This window comes from Zingiber officinale, chromosome 8A (genome assembly GCF_018446385.1).
Source record: "Zingiber officinale cultivar Zhangliang chromosome 8A, Zo_v1.1, whole genome shotgun sequence".
Taxonomy (NCBI): domain Eukaryota; kingdom Viridiplantae; phylum Streptophyta; class Magnoliopsida; order Zingiberales; family Zingiberaceae; genus Zingiber; species Zingiber officinale.
In genome coordinates this window covers 3,954,653-3,979,946 of record NC_056000.1, presented here as the reverse complement: position 1 = coordinate 3,979,946, position 25,294 = coordinate 3,954,653, and the positions used below count along the sequence as shown (strand labels likewise).

At 38.2% G+C, this 25,294-nt stretch overlaps 2 protein-coding genes across 3 annotated transcripts; both read right to left on the bottom strand.

Annotated features, from left to right (window-relative positions):
- Window positions 1–18,460: 18,460 nt before the first annotated feature.
- Window positions 18,461–21,799, bottom strand: LOC122011996 (protein NUCLEAR FUSION DEFECTIVE 6, mitochondrial-like). Of its 2 annotated transcripts, none has more exons than XM_042568440.1 (3): window positions 21,579–21,793; window positions 21,381–21,502; window positions 18,461–18,707 (listed from the first exon to the last, which is right to left on the bottom strand). In XM_042568440.1, exons 1-3 carry the CDS (start codon window positions 21,719–21,721, stop codon window positions 18,700–18,702), a joined length of 273 nt encoding a protein of 90 aa, XP_042424374.1. In that variant the 5' UTR covers window positions 21,722–21,793; the 3' UTR covers window positions 18,461–18,699. The 2 variants fall into 2 exon arrangements, with proteins under 2 accessions (XP_042424374.1, XP_042424373.1); XM_042568439.1 differs by lacking the exon at window positions 18,461–18,707 and adding an exon at window positions 20,513–20,734 and having other exon boundaries at window positions 21,579–21,799.
- A 236-nt stretch (window positions 21,800–22,035) lies between these two features.
- LOC122009743 (calphotin-like) lies at window positions 22,036–22,770 on the bottom strand. Its single transcript, XM_042566022.1, has one exon. The coding sequence runs from the start codon at window positions 22,768–22,770 to the stop codon at window positions 22,036–22,038; it is 735 nt and encodes a 244-aa protein (XP_042421956.1).
- Window positions 22,771–25,294: the final 2,524 nt, after the last annotated feature.

The following is a 25,294-nucleotide window of genomic DNA, read 5'->3' as shown; positions in this document are numbered from 1 at the left end:
AAAATTAAATTCTTTTTCTAATGCATGTATAACTTATAGAATATTATTAACTATATCTGTTAGTGTCGCTTCAGCAGAAAGAAGTTTTTCAAAATTAAAATTAATAAAGTCTTATTTACGTTCAACAATGTCTCAAGAAAGATTAAATAATCTAGCAATTTTATCGATTGAAAAAAATTTATTATCAAAACTTGAATATAAAATTTTAATTAATAATTTTACATCTCAAAAAGTTAGAAAATTAAATTTTATATAAAAATATATTTTTAAATTAATATTTTATTTTAAAAAAAAAATTAAAACCCTCCATTGTCGGTCCTAAATCCGAATGAAAAAGGATGAGAAAAAATTTTATTAAAAAAATATTAAAGATCTAAATTTTTTTTTTTGGCCTAGAGCCTCATGAAACTTTGAGACGGCCTTGTCCGGGAGCTACTAAGTTATCTTATAGGTTTTAGATACTATCAAAATATGCTAATGCGTTTTGTCAAATTGAATTATACTATTAAATTTGCGTGTGAATCTTGATAATACACATTCACGAACAGTAACATAACTTAATAGCATTCTGATATTATAATATTTTAAAATTTATGCAAAAATATCTTTTTTTTAATATATTTTTTTCTAATAAGATATTGATGCCAGCCTGTCACTGCCCTAATAAGGTTAAAGAGTTTAACGCCGACCTGGAGCAGTCGGGCTGGCGCCTCCCGCCGCGTCAGACAGAGGGGATCACAAATAATATAAACGAGAACTTCCCAACCGCACGATACGGCCTGATCTTAATCTAGACCCTTGGCAGAATCCACATAGAAATTGCGCGACTTACCATGTGAAGCTCATAATTGCATGCATGTTTATAGATTAAGACCAAAATAAATTCGTGTACTGAATGATGCGACGGTGCCTTTTTTTTTTTTAAATTTAACAATAATTAAAAATAAATAAATCTTAAAAAATTAATTAATTGCCTCAAAAATAATAATAAAAAAAGATGATGTGTCTTGTAGTCGTTTAAGAGGTTTTGACAATGTTTAGAATTTTATGGCAGGATTTGACAACTTAAAATTTAAAATTCCAAACAAAAGTCATATTTTGATGTTTAAGATTCATAATTATTTTTTCGATTTTTTAATTACCCTTATAAATTGGAGCAATTTTTGGATTTTCTTCCAATCTATTTATTCATCTCAAACAATAATTATTATATCTTTGACTAATTAAATTTATGTACCCTAGTAATCATATGCTTCGCTAAAAATATTTTTTTTAAAAAAAATATATCAAAGTATTTTTATAAAATCAAAATAGAATTGAATAGTAGTTAAATAATATTGGTACACAACAGATCAATTGGGACAAACAAGTGCAAGGGTGGTGCTCGTGTACAAAAGGATTATTATACTAATTAACAAGAGGAACTAGGATAGTATCTTCTTCTTCTTCTATATTGGCTCATTACTTTTCTGTCATCTTCTAGTTTCCTACTGTTTTAATTCTTCCTCTATGGTAAACACATGCCCATCGTGATCCATAAGTTCAATAATACCGTAACACTAAATACTCATTCCATGAGATCCAGTACGTACACATTACGGTTAAATGTAGAAGAGGAGGAAATTCACACTCAAAATGGTCCATCCAAGCAGTAACTTCTTCAGTGAACACGAACTCCACAAACTCACAGTCTCATCGTTGCGAATTGTGGCTGTCAGCCATACCACAAACTGCTGACAACCGCGCAGTGTAAGTTTGCCGGCAGGGGGTGAATCGCATGAGGCCAGGCCACTGCGAGTAGAGATTCACCTCTTAAGTCCTAGCCTTTCTCCTTTCTTCTTTTCTTGTTCTATTCTTCTGTTTTTACAGCTTTGATTCCTTTGAGAGCAGAAGTGAGCCTGCATAAACAACGGGCTGGACCTTTGTTTGACTCACAACAGACAGGCCACCATAATGGAACAGCAGCAAATAAATTGTGCTGCTTCGCTGGACCCCCTGGTTAGAGGGGTGATTGATCATCCCCGTCAAAAGAGGATGAAGATATCACGCCGATAGAGGTAAGATATAACGAGGACATCTTATCTCAGTGCTTTTTAAAGGAATAGGATAGTGGAACTTATGGACACCCGAATTAAAGAGATACAATTCCCTAAGATAATGAGGCTGTCATCCCTAACCTAATGAAGCGATAAAGTGGGTGGACTACCCAAGAGGCGGGGCATAAAGGAATGTGACGCATTTATTGCAGAAGGAAGAACAAGGAAGCAGGAGGGGGTCTAATCAGTTAGACTTGAGTCTCATTCGATTAGACTTGCGGAGGAGGCTTGTGATATGGTGTTTGATAGTGGGGCCCCGGAAGGAGATGAGATGGCAGTCAGGGGTCAAGGTAATGTGGTAGTCAGAAGTCAAGCTGACGCGGCGGTCAGAAGTTAGGCTTACGTGGCAGTCAAAAATCAAACTGACATGACAGTCAGAAGTCAGACTTATGTGGCAGTTTGAAGTCAAGCTAACATGGTAGTTAGAAGTCAAAGGGACGTGATGATCAGAAGTTAGGATGACGTGACCGACGGAAGTCAAGAGAAGGTGACAGTCGCAGGCCAGGGAAAATAGAGCCTGCCAGGGGTCAGAATCTCGATAAGGCCTACCGGTCAGGATTGACTAGTCAGGAAGCATAGGTCGAGAACGACAGAGCAGGATGTATACGGATAAATGCAGGATAAGGTAAGGCGTACAGGTCGGGAATGACAGGACAGAACAGATACGGATACAGGCAGGATAAGGCAGGGCTACAGGTCGGGAACGACAGGGCAGGACGGCTACGGATAAAGGCAGGATGAGGTAAGGCGTATAGGTCGGGAACGACAGGGCAAGACGGTTACGGATAAAGGCAGGATGAGGTAAGACGTACAGGTTGGGAACGACAGGGCAGAACAGATACTGATATAGGCAGCATAAGGCAAGGCGTACAGGTCGGGAGCGACAGGGCAAGATGGTTATGGATAAAGGCAGGAAAAGGCAGGGCGTACAGGTTGAAAACGACAGGGCAGGATGGCTACGGATAAAGGCAGGATGAGGTAAGGCGTACAGGTTGGGAACGACAGGGCAGAACAGATACAGATACAGGCAGGATAAGGTAAGGCGTACAGGTTGGGAACGATAGGGCAGAACAGATACGGATACAGGCAGGATAAGGCAAGGCGTACAGGTCGGGAGCGACAGGGCAGGATGGCTATGGATAAAGGCAGGACAAGGCAGGGTGTACAGGTCGGGACGACAGGGCAGGACGGCTACGGATAAAGGCAGGATGAGGTAAGCGTACAGGTCGAGAACATATACGGATACATGCAGGATAAGGCAGGGCGCACAGGTCGGGAACGACAGGGCAAGACGGCTACGGATAAAGGCAGGATGAGGTAAGGCGTACAGGTTGGGAACGATAGGGCAGAACAGATACGGATACAAGCAGGATAAGGCAAGTCGTACAGGTCGGGAGCAACAGGGCAGGTCGGATACGGATACAAGTAAGGCAAGGTAAGGCATACAGGTCGGGAATGACATGGCAAGACGGCTACGGATAAAGGCCGAACAAGGTAAGGCGTATAGGTAAGGAATGCCAGGGCAGGTCGAATACGGATACAGGCAGGGCAAGGTAAGGCGTACAGGTCGGGAACGACAGGAGAGGTTGGATACGGATAAAGGTAGGACAAGGTAAAACATCCAGGTCGGGAAAGTTGATGCAGGATCTATACAGGGCAGACTAAGCGGAATACGCATAGAGTAGGGCAGGGTGTAGATACACAGGTCGGGAAATATATCCCAGGAGATAAGTGATTCTAGGGGACGCAGGTCGGAAAATGCAGCCTAGGAGGTATATATGAAATATGGACAGACCAGACTAGGGATGACAATTTTCTCTGTGAGTTTAGGGTCACGCGGTGAAAACCTGAAATGGGGATGGGGATCCCCGATTTTTCGGGGATGGGGCGGGTATGGGAATACTATCCTTATCCCCGAATCCGTCTCGAATATTATTATTATTATTATTATTAATAATAAATAATAATATGATTTTTTTTAAAAAAAAAGTATTAATAATAGTGTTAATATTAATATTAATTTTTTTGAAAATATTATTATTAATAATATTATTAATATTAATATTAATATTAATATTATCATTAATAATTATTATTAAATAATAACAATAATATAAATTTAATTTTGGGAATGAGGCGGGGATGGGGGCGGGGATGGAGCGAAAAAATGAGAACGGGGCGGGAATGGGAATGACAAATCCGTCCCTGCCCCGCCCCGCCCCGCCCCGCCCCATTGTCATCCCTAGACCAGACTTCATAGGTTGTGAGCTCAACCCCGGAAGCGCCAAGCAGGAATTACAGGGCAGGACACACGGGGTTAGCAGTAGAAGCTCTGAATAGGATTTGCATGTCAGGGTTTACAGGACTAGGTATACAGGTCAGTAGTTGCAGGGCAGAGCAGAAGTGCAGGTCACGGTTTACAGGGTTGCTGAAACAGGGCAGCTGCACACTAGGCGACAAGCGAGCTAGGGAATCGTAACTGTCTGTTAGGAAATAATCACCGCATGTCAGGGAATATTCCAACAGTTTAGAGCTCATTGCCTCCTAATTCCTCCTTCGACCTATAGGAGGAAGCCACGTGCCAATCACTGCCAGACAAAGTCTGACACCTGACATTCCCTGACACTGGTCAGACTCCAGAAGCGTCGATAACAATATAAAAAGGCAAGTTTCGTCCCTACGCAGATACGCTCACTCATCTTTTCTCACCAGTCTTTTACTTTCGTCCTTTCACTGTTCTTCTGGGCGAAAAGTATCTAACTTGAGCATCGGAGGGCCTGCTCCGGGGATTTTTTCCTTGGTTTCTGGCCTCTAAGGCCCGTGCGATTGTCTAAGTGTGAGCAGGGGTTTTGTTCCGTTACCATCCTCGTCACCCACTCGTGAGAGTCCTTTCGTGTGGTGCCAGATGATCTAGGCACTCCAACGACCTTTAGTCAACACCGACGACAGCTCGGCCGACCTCCGTCTGACGCAACTTCCAGACGGGATCAGTAACGTTCAAGATATTTTTCAAAATATATAGTAATTTTTCCAAAGAAATTTTTAAGCAGTTTTGAAATATTTTTAAAGAAAATTTTAAAATAATTTTTAAAGTAACTTTAAAGTATTTTCAAAATATTTTTAAAGCAACTTTAAAAGTAATTTTAAAGTATGTTTAAAGACTTTCAAAATAATTTTCTAAGTAATTTTAAGTACTCTTTAAAGATTATCAAAGCAATTTTTAGAGTTATTTCAAAACACTTTTTTTTTTTGTTATAAAGCCAATTTGCAAAGTTTTTTTTCAAAGCAATAATTTTCAAAGTAATTTTTCAACCCATTTTGATAAAAAAAATTCAAAAAAACATTTTCTATGTATTTTTCACAAAATTTTTTAAACATCAAATTTTGTAAGAATTTTGCAAAGTGTTTTAAGGAAGTTTTTCAAAGTATTTTCAAACAAAAAGTAAGAGTTCTGCAAAGGATTTTAAAAGATTTCAAGTAAATTTCATAAATACTTAGAAAATAATTTTCAAAACACTTTTCAAAAATCTTCAAATATTTTTAAAATATTTTTTTTTTAAAAAAATAAAATTTTAGTTTTCAAGACAGACCCTCCCCTTAACTTGATATTACTTTAAAAATAATCATTTAGAAAATTTGTTCTTAAATGTCTAACCTTTAGTTACTAGCTAATTATCAGAAGATAATAGTGTTCACTTAATTAGTTAAGTTAAATACCTCTATCCAGCTAGTTATTCTCTAAGAAGAACTACTCAGCTTGATCAATATATTTTGGTATTTAACGCTTAGACTTATATTGATGTACTGAAATAAGCATCTAAAGCTCAGACAATACATTATGCATCTCACACCTTTCTGTGTTTTTGAATACACAAGCAAGATAGTCCTAATGTGCTTATGAGATATTGGCTACCTAAAACTATAGGATTATGTTGTTTAAGGGAAAACCTAGGCTAAGTCCATAACAGACTTTGGAAAACTAGAAAATGGGGTTTTTAAAGTAAAAGTAAAAATAGGAGTAGCCTAGAAGTTGAAAATCGTTTGCTAGAAAAAAATGAAGTAAAAGATTAAGTTCTAATCTATCGTGCACATTACTAACTGTCGGCATAAATGACTAAATTCAGATTCAGGGAGCGATTTTGTAAAGATGTCAGCTAGATTTGACTTGGACTCAACGTAGTCAAGTTCAATGTTTCCTTTAACAACATGATCCTTGATAAAGTGATGTTTAATTTCAATGTATTTAGTGTAAGTATCCCGTGGTAGTTTTGATGTGATCAACCGAGTTAAGTTATATCCTATTTGTGTTTAATGCCTTGTGTCTAAATATGTAGGAACTGTTGGTGCGGGAAGTATCCGACGATCGAACTCGTGTTTTGATAATGACATAGGATTCAAAGTTAAGGCGTTTTGTAATCTAACAAGTCTGCTTGAGGATTTCAGGAAAGTCCTAACTGCGGTTAGGCAAAGGTGAAAACCCTAGGGGGTGGTAACCCTAGGTCATAGGGGGTGGTAACCCTATGCGGAAAGTCTTGGCAGGTCGATGGCTTCAGGCAAAAATCCTAGGGGATGGTAACCCTAGGTGGAAAGTCCTGGTGTCGCGAACCACGTGAAAGACTGGACTAGCCGGGAAGCGGATGTCTCGCAGAAAGTCCGGAAGCGTCGAGTGCTGAGCAAAAGTCCAGTCGATCTGGAGGATCGACTGGCAACAGGTAAATCTCCTGAGTGGAGTAGGTGAGGACGCGTTCCCCGTAGAGGGAACAATAGGCGTCGGGTCGACCTAGGGTTTCCGGTCGGAAATCTGAAATCAGACCCGGACAGTCCGGAGACTGTCATAACAATCCTTATCATACTTATTCTGTTATTTATACTAACTTTGTGTTGCAGGATATTGTTTGGGACTAACACATCTTGCAGGTACAAAGAAATGGGGTTTTTCCTCGGATGAACAGTATCCGAGGCGCCTCCATGGAGCTTGGAGGCGCCTCGGGTGCAAAGGCTGACCTGGCTGCGAAAGTTCATCGAAGACGCCTTCATGGGAGTTTAAGGCACCTTGGAAGGTGCCTTGAGAAGGCTATAAGGCGCCTTAAAGGGATGAAATTCGACCAGATCAAATTCGATCCATGCGGAAGACCCGGCAGCATGGAGGCGCCTTGAACACCCTTTATAAGGGGGTTTCGACCAGCACTTCAAAACATCAAGTTTCAAGTGATTCCAGTGCTACGTGTTGCTCCAAACAACGTTTCGAAGTGTTGCTACTTGTGCCCGACGACCAGGAGCTCCGAATCTTCATTTCTTTGTCGTCGGTATAATTATTTATTGTCATTTATTGTACTTCAACTTGTAATCTTTTATCGAGTTTATAGTTGTTGCCCACCGGAAGTCATCAAGGATCGCGGGCCTTCGAGTAGGAGTCGCCTTAGGCTCCGAACGAAGTAAATCCTCCGTGTTCTTCTGTCTGTGTTTATCTTTTCTATTTCCGCTGCATTTACTCGTACGTTTTAAATCGAACGATTCCGATAATTGAACGAAATAGCCACGAGCGCTATTCACCCCCCCCTCTAGCGCGGTCTCAATCCAACATGAACTTAGTGTTGGGGTTGCAAGGTTGCAAACATAGTCCCACATTGAAAACACATGGAAAAGATCATGGGTTTAAAAGAATGCATGATATCTCCATTGGCATGAGGCATTTTGGGGAGAGCTCAAGAGCAAAGACATGAGGGTCTAGGCCCAAAGTGGACAATATCATGCCATTGTGGAGATATCTAAATTCTTTTCGATCCAACAATTGGTATCAGAGCCCGGACTGCCAGAAGGTTTAACCGCCGACTGTGCACAAGAGCTATGGTTTGATTGAGCCATGTGGGTACAATATTGACCTCGAACAAAGAAAGTAGTGGCTCCTATGTTCGGATCAAGAGGACCAGACACCAGGCAGGAAGTCCTAGTTGCGACTAGGCAAGGAAGTCCTAGTAGGTCGGGTGGACCGAGGGGCAGGAAGACCTGGTGGGTCGAGGATCAGACATGGGAAGCCTGTGGTCCTTTGTTTGAGGGGGGGGATTATTGGGGTTGCAAACATAGTCCCACATTGAAAACACATGGAAAAAATCATAGGTTTAAAAGGATGCATGATATCTCCATTGGCATGAGGCCTTTTGGGGAGAGCCCAAGAGCAAAGTCATGCGGGTCTAGCCCCAAAGTGGATAATATCATGGCATTGTGGAGATATTTAAATTCTTTTCGATCCAACACTTAGGAGCACAAGAAGTCGAGCAGAAGACCTAGCTAGTAAGAAGGATGACATAGGAAGTGAGTTAACGAACTCGACGGTGTATCGAGGGATGAGGTGCTACGAAAGAATACACGGATAGATGAGAAGAAAGTGCGCAATGTTCAAGGGATGAGAATTTTAGATTTTGAAAACCAGAATTTTTAAAAACTTGAAATCCTGTACAATTCTAAAAAATTTAGATTCCAAAATAGCTTCAATTGTAACATCTATACCTTCAAGGTTCCTTAGCTTGATATCCATCATGATTACTATGTTTACCATTCAGGAATGTAACATCTTTTTCCTTTCAATTTTAGTAAATGCAACATAAACAGTGAACAACTATCCAAGGGTGTAACATCCACAAGAAGCTCCATTACTATCATTGACGATCTATAACTTCCTACATAATTTCCTCACTGCTATAGCATTATCTATTCTAGCATTCAAAGACCCAACTAGTGTATCATGCAAACCAATCAACTAAACTATCAACATTTCTGTGATATCAACTTTGATACATTCTTCCAAGTTAGAAATAATTGTGTCTCCAAGTGCTCGAATTTTGCACAACATATCAGAATTTTTTTTTTCAACTCCAAGAATTCCTAATCTTCATGAAATTCAAACATATGTAATCCCCCACACTTAGAACTTTGTCCATCTTGAAAAAAATCTAACTCATCAATAATTCAACCAAACTCTCAAAAGAATGAAGACAAAGAAAATATGGTGGAAAGTAAAAATGTTGAGTGAGTTATTCAACTAGTATTTGAAGGAAAGGAAATCAAAGGATGGGGAAATAAATATCTTTCATCATGTTCATACACACATATGTCATTGTAATTTTGAAAAGAAGCAAAGCAAGTTCTAGAGCTCAATTGTCACGAGTGCATATCATAAAAAAAAAAAAGAATAAAGAATAGACATATAGTAGTCCTTACTGTAACGACCCGGCCCTCTTGGCCCATTTGGCGACCCTCGGGTCGTCGACCGTCGGCCCTTATGTCGTCGGCCCATTTGGCGACCTCTCATGTCGTTGACCGACGACCCTTGGCCCTGCCGTTACTCACTAGGACTTTCCACCCTTGGCAGTGGATTTTTGCCTCCCCCAGGATTCGAACTCTAATACTTGGTTACCAGGATTCATAAACTTTAATACTTAAGCCTGGAGGTTTAGAGTTCGAATCCTGGGGGAGGCAAAAATCCACTGCCAGGGGTGAAAAGTCCTAGTGAGTAACGGCACGACCAAGGGTCGTTGATCTCACTTGGTTACCAGGATTCATAAACTCTAATATTTAAGCCTGGAGGTTTAGAATTCGAATCCTGGGGGAGGCAAAAATCCACTGCCAGGGGTGGAAAGTCCTAGTGAGTAACGACACGGCCAAGGGTCGTCGGTCGACGACATAAGAGGTCGCCAAATGGGCCGACGACATAAGGGCCGACGGTCGACGACCCGAGGGTCGCCAAATGGGCCGCCAAATTGGCCAAGAGGGTCGGGTCGTTACACTTACTAGGTAATTTAACAATCAAACTCAATTAGTCAAATTAGAATCTACCGCCATACAAATCAATAGTATGCAAGTAGAACATTCAATCATGTCAAATGACTAGAACTTGATGATCAAATTTAAGAAACTTTTATGATTTTCAAGGTATTAATGGAACAATTAGATATATTTATTCAAAATAAAATGTACAGTATGAAAGAAAAATATGAAAGTAAAGTATGAAAAGAAAAGTATGAAGTAAAAAGAAAAGAACAAACTTCCCTTTATTCCTAGTGGTTGAAGGTGATTCAGAAGTAGAAGCTTGGCTGGTAATGGAGTAGTGTGAATAAAAGTCATCCCCAGTGGTTGAAGAAGATTCAATTTTAATTTCCACACCAAAGGTGAAATAATCAAGATGGAGATGAGCACAATCTTCATATAGTCAACTTTGTACAAAGTTGCTCCCTCAGTTATTGCCTTCTCAAAAGTCTTTCTAGGTGGTCTAAGTCGATTCAACTGTAAGGTCCTCTCAGAAGGTGAAATACTATCTCCTTCCACCAATAGCTCCTAGAAGACTCTCTCAGGTGATCGAAAGTGATCTAGTTGAAGTATCCACCCCAAAAGTTAAATTGTTACATTTATCACCTTAGCCTTAGGCCTCCTCAACATTAATTTTAAAGTGCATAATTAAAGAAAATCACCAAGTTAGAATAAAGCAGATAAGATCTAAATATAATAAAATCAAAAGGAAGTGGTGAAATCTTCCTTTCATTCTTGGTGAAGATAACTTTAGGGATTAGATCCATTCCTGCTGTATAATCAAATATATGGTCCAACAACTTAACTGAGAGTGTTAAGTCTGCAGATCTCCCATTGTCCATTACTCCTAACTCCATGGGTTGATCTAACTATAGGTCAACAACCTTATCATCCTTAACATCAACTACCTCTCCACTTTCATCATGAATACTACACGCTACATTGAAATCATCAAAATCTCCAACAACAATAATTTCCTTTTTACATACCTTATCATCATCAGAATCCATAACATCAACAACATCGTCTCCATAGCACAATGAAATAGAGGAGTCCTGTGGAGTGACAGAATCATAGACATCCATATCTCTACCTCCACAATCCATCTCCTCAAACACGTCGATACCATTAGAAATGACCTCTGAGAGAGACTGAATGGTGTCTTGTGTTAGCATTTGGTTGATGGATGATGTCATTTGATTTAACTAGATCGACAAGTTTGTAATCTCCCATCATTTTACTGATGGAATTGAAGACTAAGAGTGGCTTGTTGTTGCATTTGGAAAGTGAATTCCTACATAATCTCTTTAAACCCTTGCACAGGGGTTTCTTCATGACTAGGGACAAGAATATCTATACTAAAGTCATGAAATCTGCCCCAAGGAGCTGGTGCAAATTGTTGTGGTCAAACATTGAATCGTCTTGATATTCAATTGGACATTGATCGACTGAAAAATTCTTAGCATTTTGTTATTGTGTTCCCCCATATATATAATCTGAATGATCTCTCTAATCAGGCATATACGCATTAAGAACTAGATTATATACATCATGTCATGGAGGTGGATAACACTGAGGTTGCTTAGAAATGCACTGTTACGTACTCTCATACCTGAAATTTAATGAATTTGTCTAATTAAAATTATAGGAATATGAAAATAAATCATACATGCCTTGCTGATAGAGCTGGTGGTACTAAGAATCAAGCTAATAATACTGAGGTTTAGGCTGGTAGTACTGACTCTCATCCTACCTCTAAAATATTGATAATATGATCCATAATCTAAAGAAAGTTTTTGTTCTTACACTGAAATACTAGGAAGTATGATCAAAAGACACAAAAACATATACGATCAAACTCATGGATATCTAAATATTAAAGTAGTCAACAATAATTTTTTTCAAATTTGATGTGAAATAGAAAAAAAAAAGTAATCCTAAAATTATCAAACACCTTTATATTATCTGGTAACAGTGTCAAATTTGATAAACCCTATTTTTGTCATGAAATGTATATCAAATAATAAAGTACTGAAACCCTCGGTGAGTGCACCAATATAGTATAGGTGACCCGAATCATCTTTCACAAGGAATGTAGCTGATAATGATAAAGCTTAGGATTGAGTTGTTATTGGTTTGGAGTTTTGGGGTTGGTTTTGAAATGCTAAGTCTAATGACAATAAAAAGAAATGAATACAATTGATAAGAAAGTAAACTAATGTACAACCACAAAGGAAATAAAGACAAGCATGAAATAATGCAACTAATGAAACTGAACCTTATTAAACTACATCGTAAGGAGATTTATGGAACCGTAAGTAAGACATGCTAATCTACATGAATCCTAAAATCCAACCAAGTTGTAAACAACATTAATGAAGTAACCTAAACAAGAACCAAATGAAATCTAAGTAAGGGAAGTAACAAATCCTATTCAACTAACCCAAATCTGATTACATCTAACCTCAATAGAGATAATGAAGTGACCAAGTTAACCAAGACATCAACAATCCGAAGCAAACAACAAGTATAGGAATGAAATCAAAGAGATCTAACTTCCATTGCATGAGGGACTTGAACAAATTGTGCTCACAATCAAACAAATCAAGTAGAAGAAAAGGAACTACAAATCAATCAATAATGTGTTCTCTAGATTGCAATTTTGCTCACAAACCAAGCTAGGATTTTTTTCCTAACTTGTATCAGTTAGCACAGCTGATGGATGGTGAAGAAAAAGAATATGATGATGCTCTATTGAAGATTTGATTGTTGATGGAGATCATTGATGCTAAGCTATGAAGAAGGATGGAATTAGGGTTTCTTCCAAGCTGGAAAAGCCCAAGAACTTGGTAGTCTCGGTGGTTGTGTTGACATCCTGCGATCGACGATGGAATAAATGAAGAGATGGTTAGACTTCGATTGGAATCTTGGAGGTGGAATCTGAGAAGTAAGGAAAAGCCCTTGACCTCTGTAGTGAGAAGGAAGATGGAGAGTTCCGGCGATCATGATCAGAGAAGGAACTCCTATGTTCTGCGTGCCTTCTCATAATGTTCAATTTAACGAATGAGCATATTGTAGCTTCCTTCTTATTTTAAATCTAATCAAATCCTAATCTATGGCCAGAATTACTCCAGATCTAGATCAACGGTTGGATAAGTTCAAATTTGGGTCAAAGTCTTTAGATCTTAATCAATGGTTGTGATCTACTCTCCTTTGAGCTTAATGGACCAGATCTTTGATGGATACCCAACTCTCCTCAAATCTTGAATAGATGGCTCATATTAGTTCTCAATTGGTTCTCCAAATTTAAATCCAAAATTAAGTCCAATTTGGTTTGATCCGACTCAGATCCATAAACCCTTGATCGCCTACAAAACCGATCCCACAAATTAGCATACAACTCCACAAATATAAAGGAAATTGTATTAAAAGCTCAAAATGAATCCATCCTCGTAAAGTATAGTACAAATGCGGATTTAAACATAAGAAAGGATTAAAATCATGAATTTAGGGACTTGAATAATGCGATAAAATAATGGTTATCACAATTCGATGTTTATGGACCCATCAAACCTATCTCTACTAGTGGAAAATGTATTTCTTGACTTTAACTTATGATTATAATGGGAAAACTTAGGTATATATGCTAAAAGAGAATAAAGAAGTTTTCACCAAATTTAAGTAATTTAAAATTTTAGTTGAAAAATAAAGTAGATGTCAGATAAAATATTTGTGAATTGATTTAGGAGGTGAATACACTTTGTTAGAGTTTGAGAATTATTTTCAAGGAAAATTATATTATTCATCAACTCACAATGTCCTAAACATCATAACAAAATGGTGTATCAAGAAGAAACAATTGAACTGTTCTAAATATGGTTTGATGTATATTGAAAGAGAAAAATATCCCAAAAGAATTTTAGAAAGATGTTGTTATATGTGTTGTATATTTATTGAACAGGTTTCCCACTAAAGGAATTGAAGACATCACACCAGAGGAAGCTTGAAGCTTACACAAACCAAGGGTGGATCATCTTCATATTTTTGGGAGCATAACATTTGCAAAGGTGTAAACTAAGAAGCAGACAAAATTTGAAGATAAAAGTCATAAATGTATTCTCTTAGGCTATTGTGAGAACGCTAGTAGGTACAAACTGTACAATCTTATAACTCAAAAGCTCATGGTATCAAGCGATATGGAATTCGATGAAGAACAAATATGGAATTGGAATAACAATAATAGTAATAATGACGACATGACATGAAGCAAATCTCATTTGAAGAAGAATATAAAGAGAAGAAAAACAAGCAAGGAGAGTGTGGAAAAATATCATCACCCCCAACAAGTTGATACTCAATTAGAAAATAATTCAAACAGTCTAATTGTGAAAAGGATAAAGAGCATCTAAGACATATTACTCTAGCCGAGCGATTGATACTGACTGCTCTTAATAATTTGTGTTTATTTGCACGATATGATTTTATAACTTATGAAGAAGTCTCCAAGGATGCGAAGTAGAGAAAAGCAATGAAAGAAGAGATTTTTACTATAAAGAAAAATAATACATGGAAACTCACTTCACTTCCTCAAAGACATAAAGCTATTGGAGTTAAATGAGCGTTCAAAATAAAGACAAATGTAAAAGGAGAAGTTAAAAGGCATAAAGCATGGTTGGTTGCTAAAGAATACAAGTAAAAGTACAGGATTGACTACCAAGAAGTATTCACACCATTAGCCCGATTTGAAACAATAAGATTATTTATCTCTCTTGCAGCTTAAAGAAGATGGAAGATATACATGTGGACATAAAATTTGCTTTTTTAAATGAAAATATTGAAGAAGAGGTATATATCCAGCAACCATCGGGTTTTATCATCAAAGGGAAAGAAAAAAAAGGTATACAAATTAAAGAAAGCTCTTTACAAGCTCTAGCAAACTCCTATAGCCCAGAACTCAAGAATTGATGATCACTTTATAAAAGAAGGCTTCACAAAGTTCCCTTACGAGCATTTTTTATACTTAAAGAATAATTCATATAGAGATATTCTATTGGTATGTATTTATATGGATGATTTAATTTTTATTGATAATAATATCTTCATGATTAGAGAATTCAAGTAATTAATGGAAAAAGAGTTTGAGATGACATATCTATGATTGATGAGACACTTCCTTGGCATTGACATACAACAAAGAGAAGAGAGAATCTTTGAATGACAAGAAAAATATGCCAAAGGGATTTTGAAAAAATTCTCAATGGAAGATTGTTATGCTATGGATACACTCATAGAGTACGACATTAGAATGATTAAAGACGGAGAAGGTAAACCTATGAATCTAACTTATTATAAGAGTCTTATGGATTGTCTCAAGCATCTAACATGTACAAGGCCTGAATATTACTTGGAGTTGATTTGGTAAGTAGGTATATAAAAACTCTAAAAATATTTCACTTATATGTAGTTAAGAGAATTCTTAGATATATTAAAGGGACAATTGATTATGAGTTTCTCTATTTATCAATAAAAGATATAGAGTTTTTTGTCTCAATGATAGCAATTGGGATGGAAGTTATGATGATCACAAGAGCACTATTGAATACGTGTTTTATCTTAGTAATGTTGCATTCACTTGGTCTTCAAAGAAACAATAAATTGTTACTCTATCAACTTGTGAAGCTAAGTATATTGTTGTAATCTCTTGTATTTGTCATGCGATTTGGTTAAAGAAATTACTCTAAGATCTTAGATTGCAACAAGAAGTTACGACCAAAATCTATGTCAATAATAGATCGACAATTGCTCGAGTAAAGAAACCTAGTTCATCATGAAAGATCTAAGCATGCATATTGATACTCACTTTCATTTCATAAGGAGTATATTAAGTAAAAAAAAAAAGAATTACTTCATGTGAAATCAAGCTGATATATTTACAAAGCCTCTAAAAGCAGAAGTTTTTCAATACCTAAAGAATTTGTAGGGAGTTCAAGGAAAAACAAAGTTTTTTTTTGGGGGGGGGGGGGATGTTGACATGTGAACTTATTCCAAAAATAAATTAATTTCTTCAACTATGCTAGGACAACGTCAAGAACAACTTAACTTGACAATAGTCATTAGTATAAAAAATAATAAAAATTAATTATTTTATGATGTATTAATTGTAAAAGGACATGGAAACATGAATCTAAATATATAAATAGGAATATAATCATTTATCAAATAACAAGAAATAAACGTTCCAATTCATAGAAGCTCTCCATCCTCATATTTTCTTAAAAAGTTTCTCCTATATTCTTATTTTCTAGTCGATCCACCAAAATTCCAACAAAAAGTTCACTATCAAAGTTGTTGCAATAAGAAAATATATTTTGGTCAACACTCTTCCTCATTTTTCTTATCCACCTTTACGCTATCACCACTCAACTTCCACTCGGATACGAGGGAAATCTCCCGACTGGTATTTCTCTCCACTCTCCTTGGCACTTGGTACTGCCACAGCAATGTGGACGCCCTCTCCGGCGCTGACCGGAGCTGAACCATCCACATGAATAAGTGCATCTCTATTTTTCTCGTTCTAAGTGTTCACGTGAAAACACATCATTAGAAATGAGAACAGATAAAAGTTATTTTCAAAACTATTTTCTCCATTTTCAAATCACTATCGATTTTCCTAAAAGTCCACTGAGAATTGTATATGATTAGGGTTGTGTCTAATTTTATAGCTCTAACCTAACATTAGCTGGGATGGATGACAACAGATCTTTCAATAGGTCCCACACATCGTCTACAAAGTCAAAAGAAATGAGAAGAGAAGTCTACCACTGTGACTGTGACACAAGAGTCCAATTGCTACAAAATAACGACACCGCACTTACATCGCCTCCACTCCGTGTCAGGAGTAAGCAGCAACCACAGCACTAGATCGCATTTATGCCTGTCCACTTCCCCTTGGCTTGCTACTGCTACTTATCTTCGTCACCAATCTTTGCGTGCATGCATTCTCTTCCTTTTTCCAACAGGGAGAGCTTGTACTTGGGAACAGATGGACAGTGTTTGCCCCCCAGTTTCAATTGCTTTGTCTGCTTACAGAAGTGGCCATCGTGCAAGACAAGGACGTAGCAACAGCGTTCTTGGCAAAACGAGAAGGCATCTGAATGCCTCTCCATTGGCAACGCAACCTACAAGAAGAACGCATCAAACAATGTTTATTTGCCGACAGACCGTTGTTACGTTGCTTCGTCTACTAAACTTTTATTGTTCAGATACGACTCGACTGATTGGATTGCACCCGTCGCGTGTTGACGTCACGGAATAATTATTCGGTAGGGGAGCTTAAAGAAGGTCACGAGCGAGACAATCCAAATCCAAGCACCGATTCTACCCCGTCAAAGTTCTGATATAAATATCGTCTTCTTGTTCATCTTCTAACAGGCGTCTCAAATGGAGAAATCGGTCAGTAAAAGCAGTAGTAGCAAGCTGAAGCAGCGCTTCGCACGGATGCTGCTCGCCTCCTCCTGCTCCACCGCCGCCAACGTCGCCGCCGCGACCAAGCCTCCGGCGACGCGTCTGCCGGAGACGGTCAACCACGGGTGGAATGACCGTTGTAAGCTCGACCAGCACTACTGGTCGTTTCCCGCCGACATCCGGCAGCGCCGCTGCGTCGCTCCGGTCGTGCATGTCTCCATCAACTGCCGCAATCGTCGGTCGGTCGAAACTTCCGAGCCGTTGCTCCCCTCGATCGGCAAGGAGGACAGAAAGTGGAAGCCGGGCCCCGGGGGGAAACTAAAAGAGAGAGGCGCAAGGTACCTTTTGGTCAGAGAAAGAGCTTCCCCTACTCTTCTTCCTCGGACTCATTAAACGAGGACGAGCTCGATCTCTTCAGCAGCGAGGAAGAGGAGGAGGACGAGGAGGAATCGAGAACTACATTGTTCTCGTCCAAGAGCTTCTCCTCCGACTCCTCCGAATTCTACCACCACAGCAAGAGGAAGAAGAACAAGAGCACTAGTAGCAAGAGCTTGAAGTCCACACGACGTCCGCCGCGAAGGCACGCGGCGCATTCGACGACGACGGAACTCCGGCCATTGCTCTCCATCTCGCCGGCGAAGGCAACGCGGGAGGATTCCCGGTGGTGAAGCGGTCCACCGACCCTTACGGCGACTTCAGGAGCTCCATGGTGGAGATGATCGTGGAGCGCGGCATGAGCAGGGCCCGAGACCTGGAGCAGCTCCTCCACTCGTACCTCAAGCTGAACTCCAGCCGACACCGTCAGGTCATCCTCGAAGCATTTGAGGACATTTGTGAAGCAATGTTTGGCAAATAGATTGAACTCGTGTCTCTAATTCACGCTCTGTTTGAAGATCGACTAATAAATTTTGTGCTCCTCCGAGCTCTTTCCGATCAGTGATAAATAACAAGAACATTATATTCTAAGCTCGATCTCAAAGAGAATTGACCGTTACTTGAATTTATCTAACACTAAATTATTTAATATGAAAATATGGACGAAACGTTTTCTGTAACTTTAGGAGAACAGACTTGTTTTGACAGAAAAGATAAATAGGTGGGCACATAAATTCTCACATTGCCTTGAGCACAAGTTATATAGATTCCGGACAAGAATTCATAAATGCTACATCTTGACAAGTTGTAAATTATTAGACAGTTTAATGTCAAGCTACAAGAAGGTCGAGAAGAAATGAAGCGAAAAATATGGTCACGAGTATTGCAATCCATCTCCAACAGCAATCTAAATTAAAGATCTGCACCCGTGCATTGCCCCTCGAAAATCCGAATCTACAACTCATCCATCTACAATATAAAGAATCAAGTATCTAAGCTCTAATCAAAATGATAAAAAAGAACATCAAGAATGTCGAAAGCTACATTGAACAAAATCTCCTTGATTTGAATAAATGACTCGACCACTGCAGAAATGGCATCAGGAATAACCTTTCACACAAGATCAAACAAACATAGTGCTAAAATGTTTATAATGCTTAGAAATGAAACTGTCAACATATTGAGGAAATGGAACGGTAGAGAGACAATCAGTGAAAATGCTATACAAGTTGATTGAATAGAAAAAGGTAAGAAGCATTTTTATTTCATGAGCAACACACTGCAGCGTGGAGATCATACATTATCCTCATTTAAAGTTCATAACTCGGGGAAAAACAATTGAATATTTGGTTCATCTATCTGATGCTCACGAGTGTTAATTTAATCCTTCCACAATGATGGCTGACTCTCTAAACGTATTGGTTGTTTTTGACCAAAGTATTGCTTTGATCCGCTTGTGAACCATCATACATCCTCATTGCTAGCTGATATACATACAAGACATCAGTACAGGAAATATCTACAAACTATTAAGTTTGACCAGATATAGGTTAATAAGTTTTGGGGTGAGGGATTGAATTGAATGACGAGTTAAAAATAAACATTCTTGTTGACACGTAAATGCAACACTAACAGTTTTTCTGATCCTTCTGTAGATCACAGATATCCATGTTACAGTTATGTTATGAGTTCATGATGGAGACATTATGACAGGCATGAAAGAATCAGCAAGACCAAGCACACAAAGCAATATATCCATTGAAAGCGACATGCCATCTATATTACTCGAGGCACTGCAAATCCGACATAGCCATTTCTAAAAATTTTACTAGTGAACAATAGGGGTACCAATTGTTCATTAGTATCAATGTCTAAGTTTTTGTATCTAACACAAGTACCAAGAGGGTAAGAAGAGCCTAAGTATTAGAGCATGCCATCAATCTGAAGGCTGAAGCCCAATGCAAGTGAAGGAAACACTAGCTGTATTTTGCTAATGACTCCGAAATGCATTGGTGCAATTGACTAACCTAACAAATAGAGTTCCATTAGAGGAAGGGGCTTAAACTTTTAAGGAAGCAAAGCAAAGCACATCCAAACAAAAATGGAAGGTTTGGATCATATATGAATAAGCTTCAAGGCAAGTCTCATTGAAATGGAATATCACAAACAAAACACCAAATCACACATGGAAGCAAACATTTATGGTGAGTAAGTGCAAGTTCCATGAATTCTCCATATGAACAACTTGCCATGATTTTTATTTTGCAAAATTGGCAGCAAGTCACTGACAACAGCAACATTATGATAAAAATAAATAAATCATTTTTTAAGCATCCTGTGGTTGTTAATTAAAATATTAGAAAAAAATAAGAGTGTTTCTGGGTGTGTCCTTATTATGAGCCATGTGAATAAAATATTTTTGTTGCATCATTCTCAAAAGTGGCTTTAAAGTAGTAATATAGTATCTAGGTAAGATTGTGGAAAGCATAAACTTGATATGAGAAATTTCATTGTGCTAATACAATCTCATATTCCATTTGCATACTTAATCTACATATTTATAGAGAAGTCATGCTCAAGGGCATCCATGTTTGTCGCATCATCTTACAATTGACTCAACTCTGACACGACTTGGTTGAATCAATCAGATTCAAAAGAGAATATTAACAAGAGGCTCAAAAGAACATATGCCAACCTGTGTATGTGAGAACATCAGTAACTAACTTGCTAGACTCCACCTAGTAATTGTCACACATCATCAATCGCAGCTGGTTGAATGAAGAAAAATCAGTATGCTGCTAATTGGCTCACACAAAAGGAAAAGGAATACAATCATAGAACCAGAAGTGATGTGATTGAATTAAGTGAAATTGAGACAGGGAAGAATGTTGGATAACAAAATGAAATGAAAGAACCCGTCAAAATGGTCTCACCAAACATCTTAAAAGAGAAGACAAAACAGATAGGCTGTTACAACTAGTAATAGGCGCAATTACCTGCAGAGCAGAAGAAAAATTAGATTCTGGCCATCAAGTTGAAGATTTGTTTGTTCCTTAGAAAGTTGACAATTACATTTCAATCAAACTGTAGTGAGTTCCTTTATATAGTCAATTAGAGATGAATTGGAATATAAAAAAAATACCATAAATTTTGAGAAATTTGACATTAGTAAAATTAGTTACATTCCTATTGAAAAGTTGGAAGCACTTGGGTATTAAATCAATCCAGTGAACTACCTTTTGACGTGTTTCTACTATAACCAAAGATTTCCTTTCTACCAGCACTCAAATTAAAGTGAGCTAGTTTTGGAGAACACTGCTGCTGATTACCCCGTCCAATTAAAAAACAAAATTTAATGCTACTTGACAAATAAAACACATAGGATAGGTAATGCATTTAAATTTATTTATTATTTCTTTATCAATTTAATTTGCTTCAATAAGTAGAGTCCTTATTATGGGTTTATAAATTGTTTGTCAAGCAATGGTCACAATAAGAAAATAAAGAATATGCATCGCTATTTTGTCGACAGCAGATGAAGCAAACGAACACATATGCTTCTATGTTACAAGATTGTTTTAGATAAACAAATCAACGAGAAATAACGAATTCAACCAATTGAAAGAAAATCACAGGACAAACCTTCCGACAGCCACCCACAACCCCTGCGCGAAATCGTGAGCATCGACGTCATCAACGCAGAAGCCGTGGCATTGTGCATCGGCAACATCGATTCCACACAGAAGCTCGCCTCGACGGGGGACCTTAACAATCCGAAAGAAATTAATCTTACGCAAAGAGGAGAAAGAAAGGAAGGGATCGCGAATCGCTGGCGGACACCTGTGGAAGCGAACGGCCGCAGACGGATGCCTCTGCTTTGGGACGGAGCGAAACAGGGAAGGCCGCACTGATCCGGATCTCGAGGCAGCACCCCTGAGGCAAGGCGAGCGGAGGATCGACCTGCCAGCGGCGGCGGCGATCATGACGCGCTTAGCCAGCGGGGTTTAGGGCAGGCGGCGAATTAGGGCTCGTGGAACTGAGAGTAAAATAAGACTACGAGCCACTTTATGTCAGACTTGAGCTCGACACAAATTAAACTACTGTAATACCTATGGCAACAAAAGTCAATTGATGTATTGTCCTGTCTATGTCTGTAGTCAAGAATAGGTCGAACCAGTGAAGCCAACAAGTCCTCAAGAAAAAAAAAAAACAAAAAATAGATCGCACCAGTGAAGGCAAAAAGTACTCAAGAAAAAGAAAAAAAAAAATCAAGAATAGATCGCACCAGTGAAGCCAATTAGCCGCTCTTTTCTCCACTGCCAGTGCCAAACATCAAGCCCTGTAAATAGATATTTGGCCCTGTTATGTATTGGACGGCCGTGAGTCTCCCTGATTCGTATTTGTACTGAATCTTTATAGCCGGGGGCGCGGGTTGAGCTGCGTGGTCAGCGGCCACAGCGACGGGAACGGCGTCGGGGACGGCGACTGGGACGGGGACGGGGACGGGGACGGCGTCGGGAACGGGAACGGGGACGGCTTCGGGAACGGCGTCGGGGTCGGCGACTGGGACGGCGTCGGGGTCGGCGACTGGGACGGCGTTGGGGTCGGCGACTGGAACGGCGTCGGGGTCGTCGGGGTCGGCGACTGGGACGGCGTTGGGGACGGCGTCGGGGAAGGCGTCGGCGAAGGCGTCGGCGACAAGGACAGCGTCGGGGACGGCGTCCGCGACAGGGACAGCGTCGGGGACGGCGTCCGCGACAGGGACAGCGTCGGGGACCGCGTCAGGGACGGGGACGGGGTCGGGGATGGCGACGGGGACGGCTTCGGGGTTGGCGACGGGGACGGGGACGGCCTCCGCAACTGGTTCGGCGTCAGAGTTGGCATCGGAGTCGCCGTCTGCAACCGATCCGGCGGAGGCGGCAGCGGCCTCGGCGGAGGCGGCAGCGGCCTCGGCGGAGGCGGCAGCGGCCTCAGCGGAGGCGGCAGCGGCCGCTGCTGAGGTCTTTCGGCGCTTGACAGTCCGTCTATCCATGCGGAGGAGGGGTGGCGGTGCTTGATGGCAGGGTCCCTAGGTCATATATATATATATATATATATATATATATATATATATATATATAGAGATCTTTAATATTTTTTTTTAAAAAAAATTTCTCATCCTTTTCATTCGGAGTCTCGGACTTTGGACGATTTAATTTTTTTTTTTAAAATAAACTATTAATTTAAAATAAATTTTTTATATAAAATTTAGTTTTTTAACTTTGTGAGATACAAAATTATTAATTAAATTTTTATATTCGAGTTTTGATAATATTTTTTTTTCAATTGATAAAATTATTAGATTATTTAATATTTCTTGAAACATTGTTGAACGTAAATAAGACTTTATTAATTTTAATTTTGAAAAACTTCTTTCTGCTAAGCTACATTAACATGTATAATTAATAATATTCTATAAGTTATCCATGCATTAGGAAAAGAATTTAATTTTTTTATAAGGTTCAATACCTCAAGTGCTGTTTTTAATTTTGGATTTATTATTTATCTTAAAACTTTTAATTTTAAAAATAAATCTAAACCATCAATATCAGATAACATGTCATGTTTTAAAAAGTTTTCAAGATTTAAACATTTTATTTTTAAAAACTCATCATCAAGCAATTTTAACTTTTCTACATCATATAAAAAATTAAAATTATCTTCATATATTTTAAATTGTTCAAATCTACTTTGAAGTGAAGAAATGACATGGTCAATAATATAATTAAAGTAATTAATTTTAAAAGATTCTTCATGTGAAAGCTTCACTTCATTAATTTTATTCTCATCAAATCGTTTATTTCTTCTAATTATACGTTTTTCACAAAATTTTAATTCTATATTCAGTTCATTTGCAATCTCTTTAGCAGAAATCACAGCAGATATAAATCTATTTTCTTTATAATCATTAAAAAAGAAACAAGACCTTTTAACTAATCTAATGCAATAGCAATGTTCATATCGTTATATTGTAAAAATTTACTAACAGTGTTAACTGAAAATAATATATCATACCAAATAACCATACCTAATAAAAATTCAAAATTTTCAAATTCATATGTTGCTAAAGAATTTGCTTCACTTTTTGTTTTAGAATCATCACTAGTTTCTGCAAGTTTATATAAAGCTTCTTTTATCTGTGGAACTTGATATTTTATTGCTTTAACGCTTTCAAGATGACTTTTCCAACATGTTTGTGATAATGGTTTAAGAGTTAAATTAGAAACATAGTCTTGTAAAATTTTTCATCTTTTTGTAGAAGAAGAAAATAATGAGTAAATACGTTATATCACACTAAAAAATGTTATAGCACTAGGACAAGAATTAGCCATATCACATAGTACTAAATTAAGACTATGACAACCACATGGTGTATAAAAAGCCCTAGAATTTATATCTAACAATCTCTTTTGTACACCTTGTTGTTTACCTTTCATATTAGTTCCATTTAAGGGTGGCAATTCGGTTCGGGTTCGGGTTGATGGGTTCGGGTTGGCAGGTTGGCGGGTTGGAAAATGACAACCTGAGCTCGACCTGATTATGAATTCGGGTCAAACTATTCAACCCGAACCTGATCTGTTTATTTTCACTTGACCCGAACCCGACCCATTTAACCCGTTTGACCCGTTGACCCGTTTAACCCGTTTGACCCGTTTAACCTGTTTGACCCATTTGACCCGTTTGACCCGAACATGACCTGAATTAATAAAGAAATTTTGCATATTAAATTAAAAATTAAAAATAACATTTATCTACATAAATTGAAAATCCATATCATAAATGATAAATCATAGCAACATTGCAATCAATAGCACATATCTATGTTTAGGGTTTTTAACTTTTTTAAATTTGTAATTTTAGTTTAAATTTATAATTATAAACGGGTTCGCGGGTTATAATTAGGTCATTTCAGGTTGACCCGAACCCGACCTGTTTATTAATTGGGTCAATTGAGTCGACCCGATTTCGACCCGAACCCGAAATTACCCAACCCTAACATGATTTTTTCGTGTTCGGTTCGGGTCGTGTTTTCGTGTCGGGTCAAAAATTGCCACCCCTAGTTCCATTATCATATCCTTGTCCTCTTATGTCATTCACATCCAGTTCAATTTTATTTATTATATTAATAAGTGTATCAAAAAGACCTTTTCCTGATGTATCATCTACTTTTAAAAATTCTATAAAATATTCTTCTATTTTGATTGGACTTGTTGAAATATATACACATCCTAATATAAGAGACATTTGTTCTTGATGACTTACATCAGGAGTACAATCAAGTATAACTGAAAAATATTTTGCTTCTTTTATTTTTTTAATTATAATATTATTCGTTATATCACACTAAAAAATGTTATAGCACTAGGACAAGAATTAGCCATATCACATAGTACTAAATTAAGACTATGACAACCACATGGTGTATAAAAAGCCCTAGAATTTATATCTAACAATCTCTTTTGTACACCTTGTTGTTTACCTTTCATATTAGTTCCATTATCATATCCTTGTCCTCT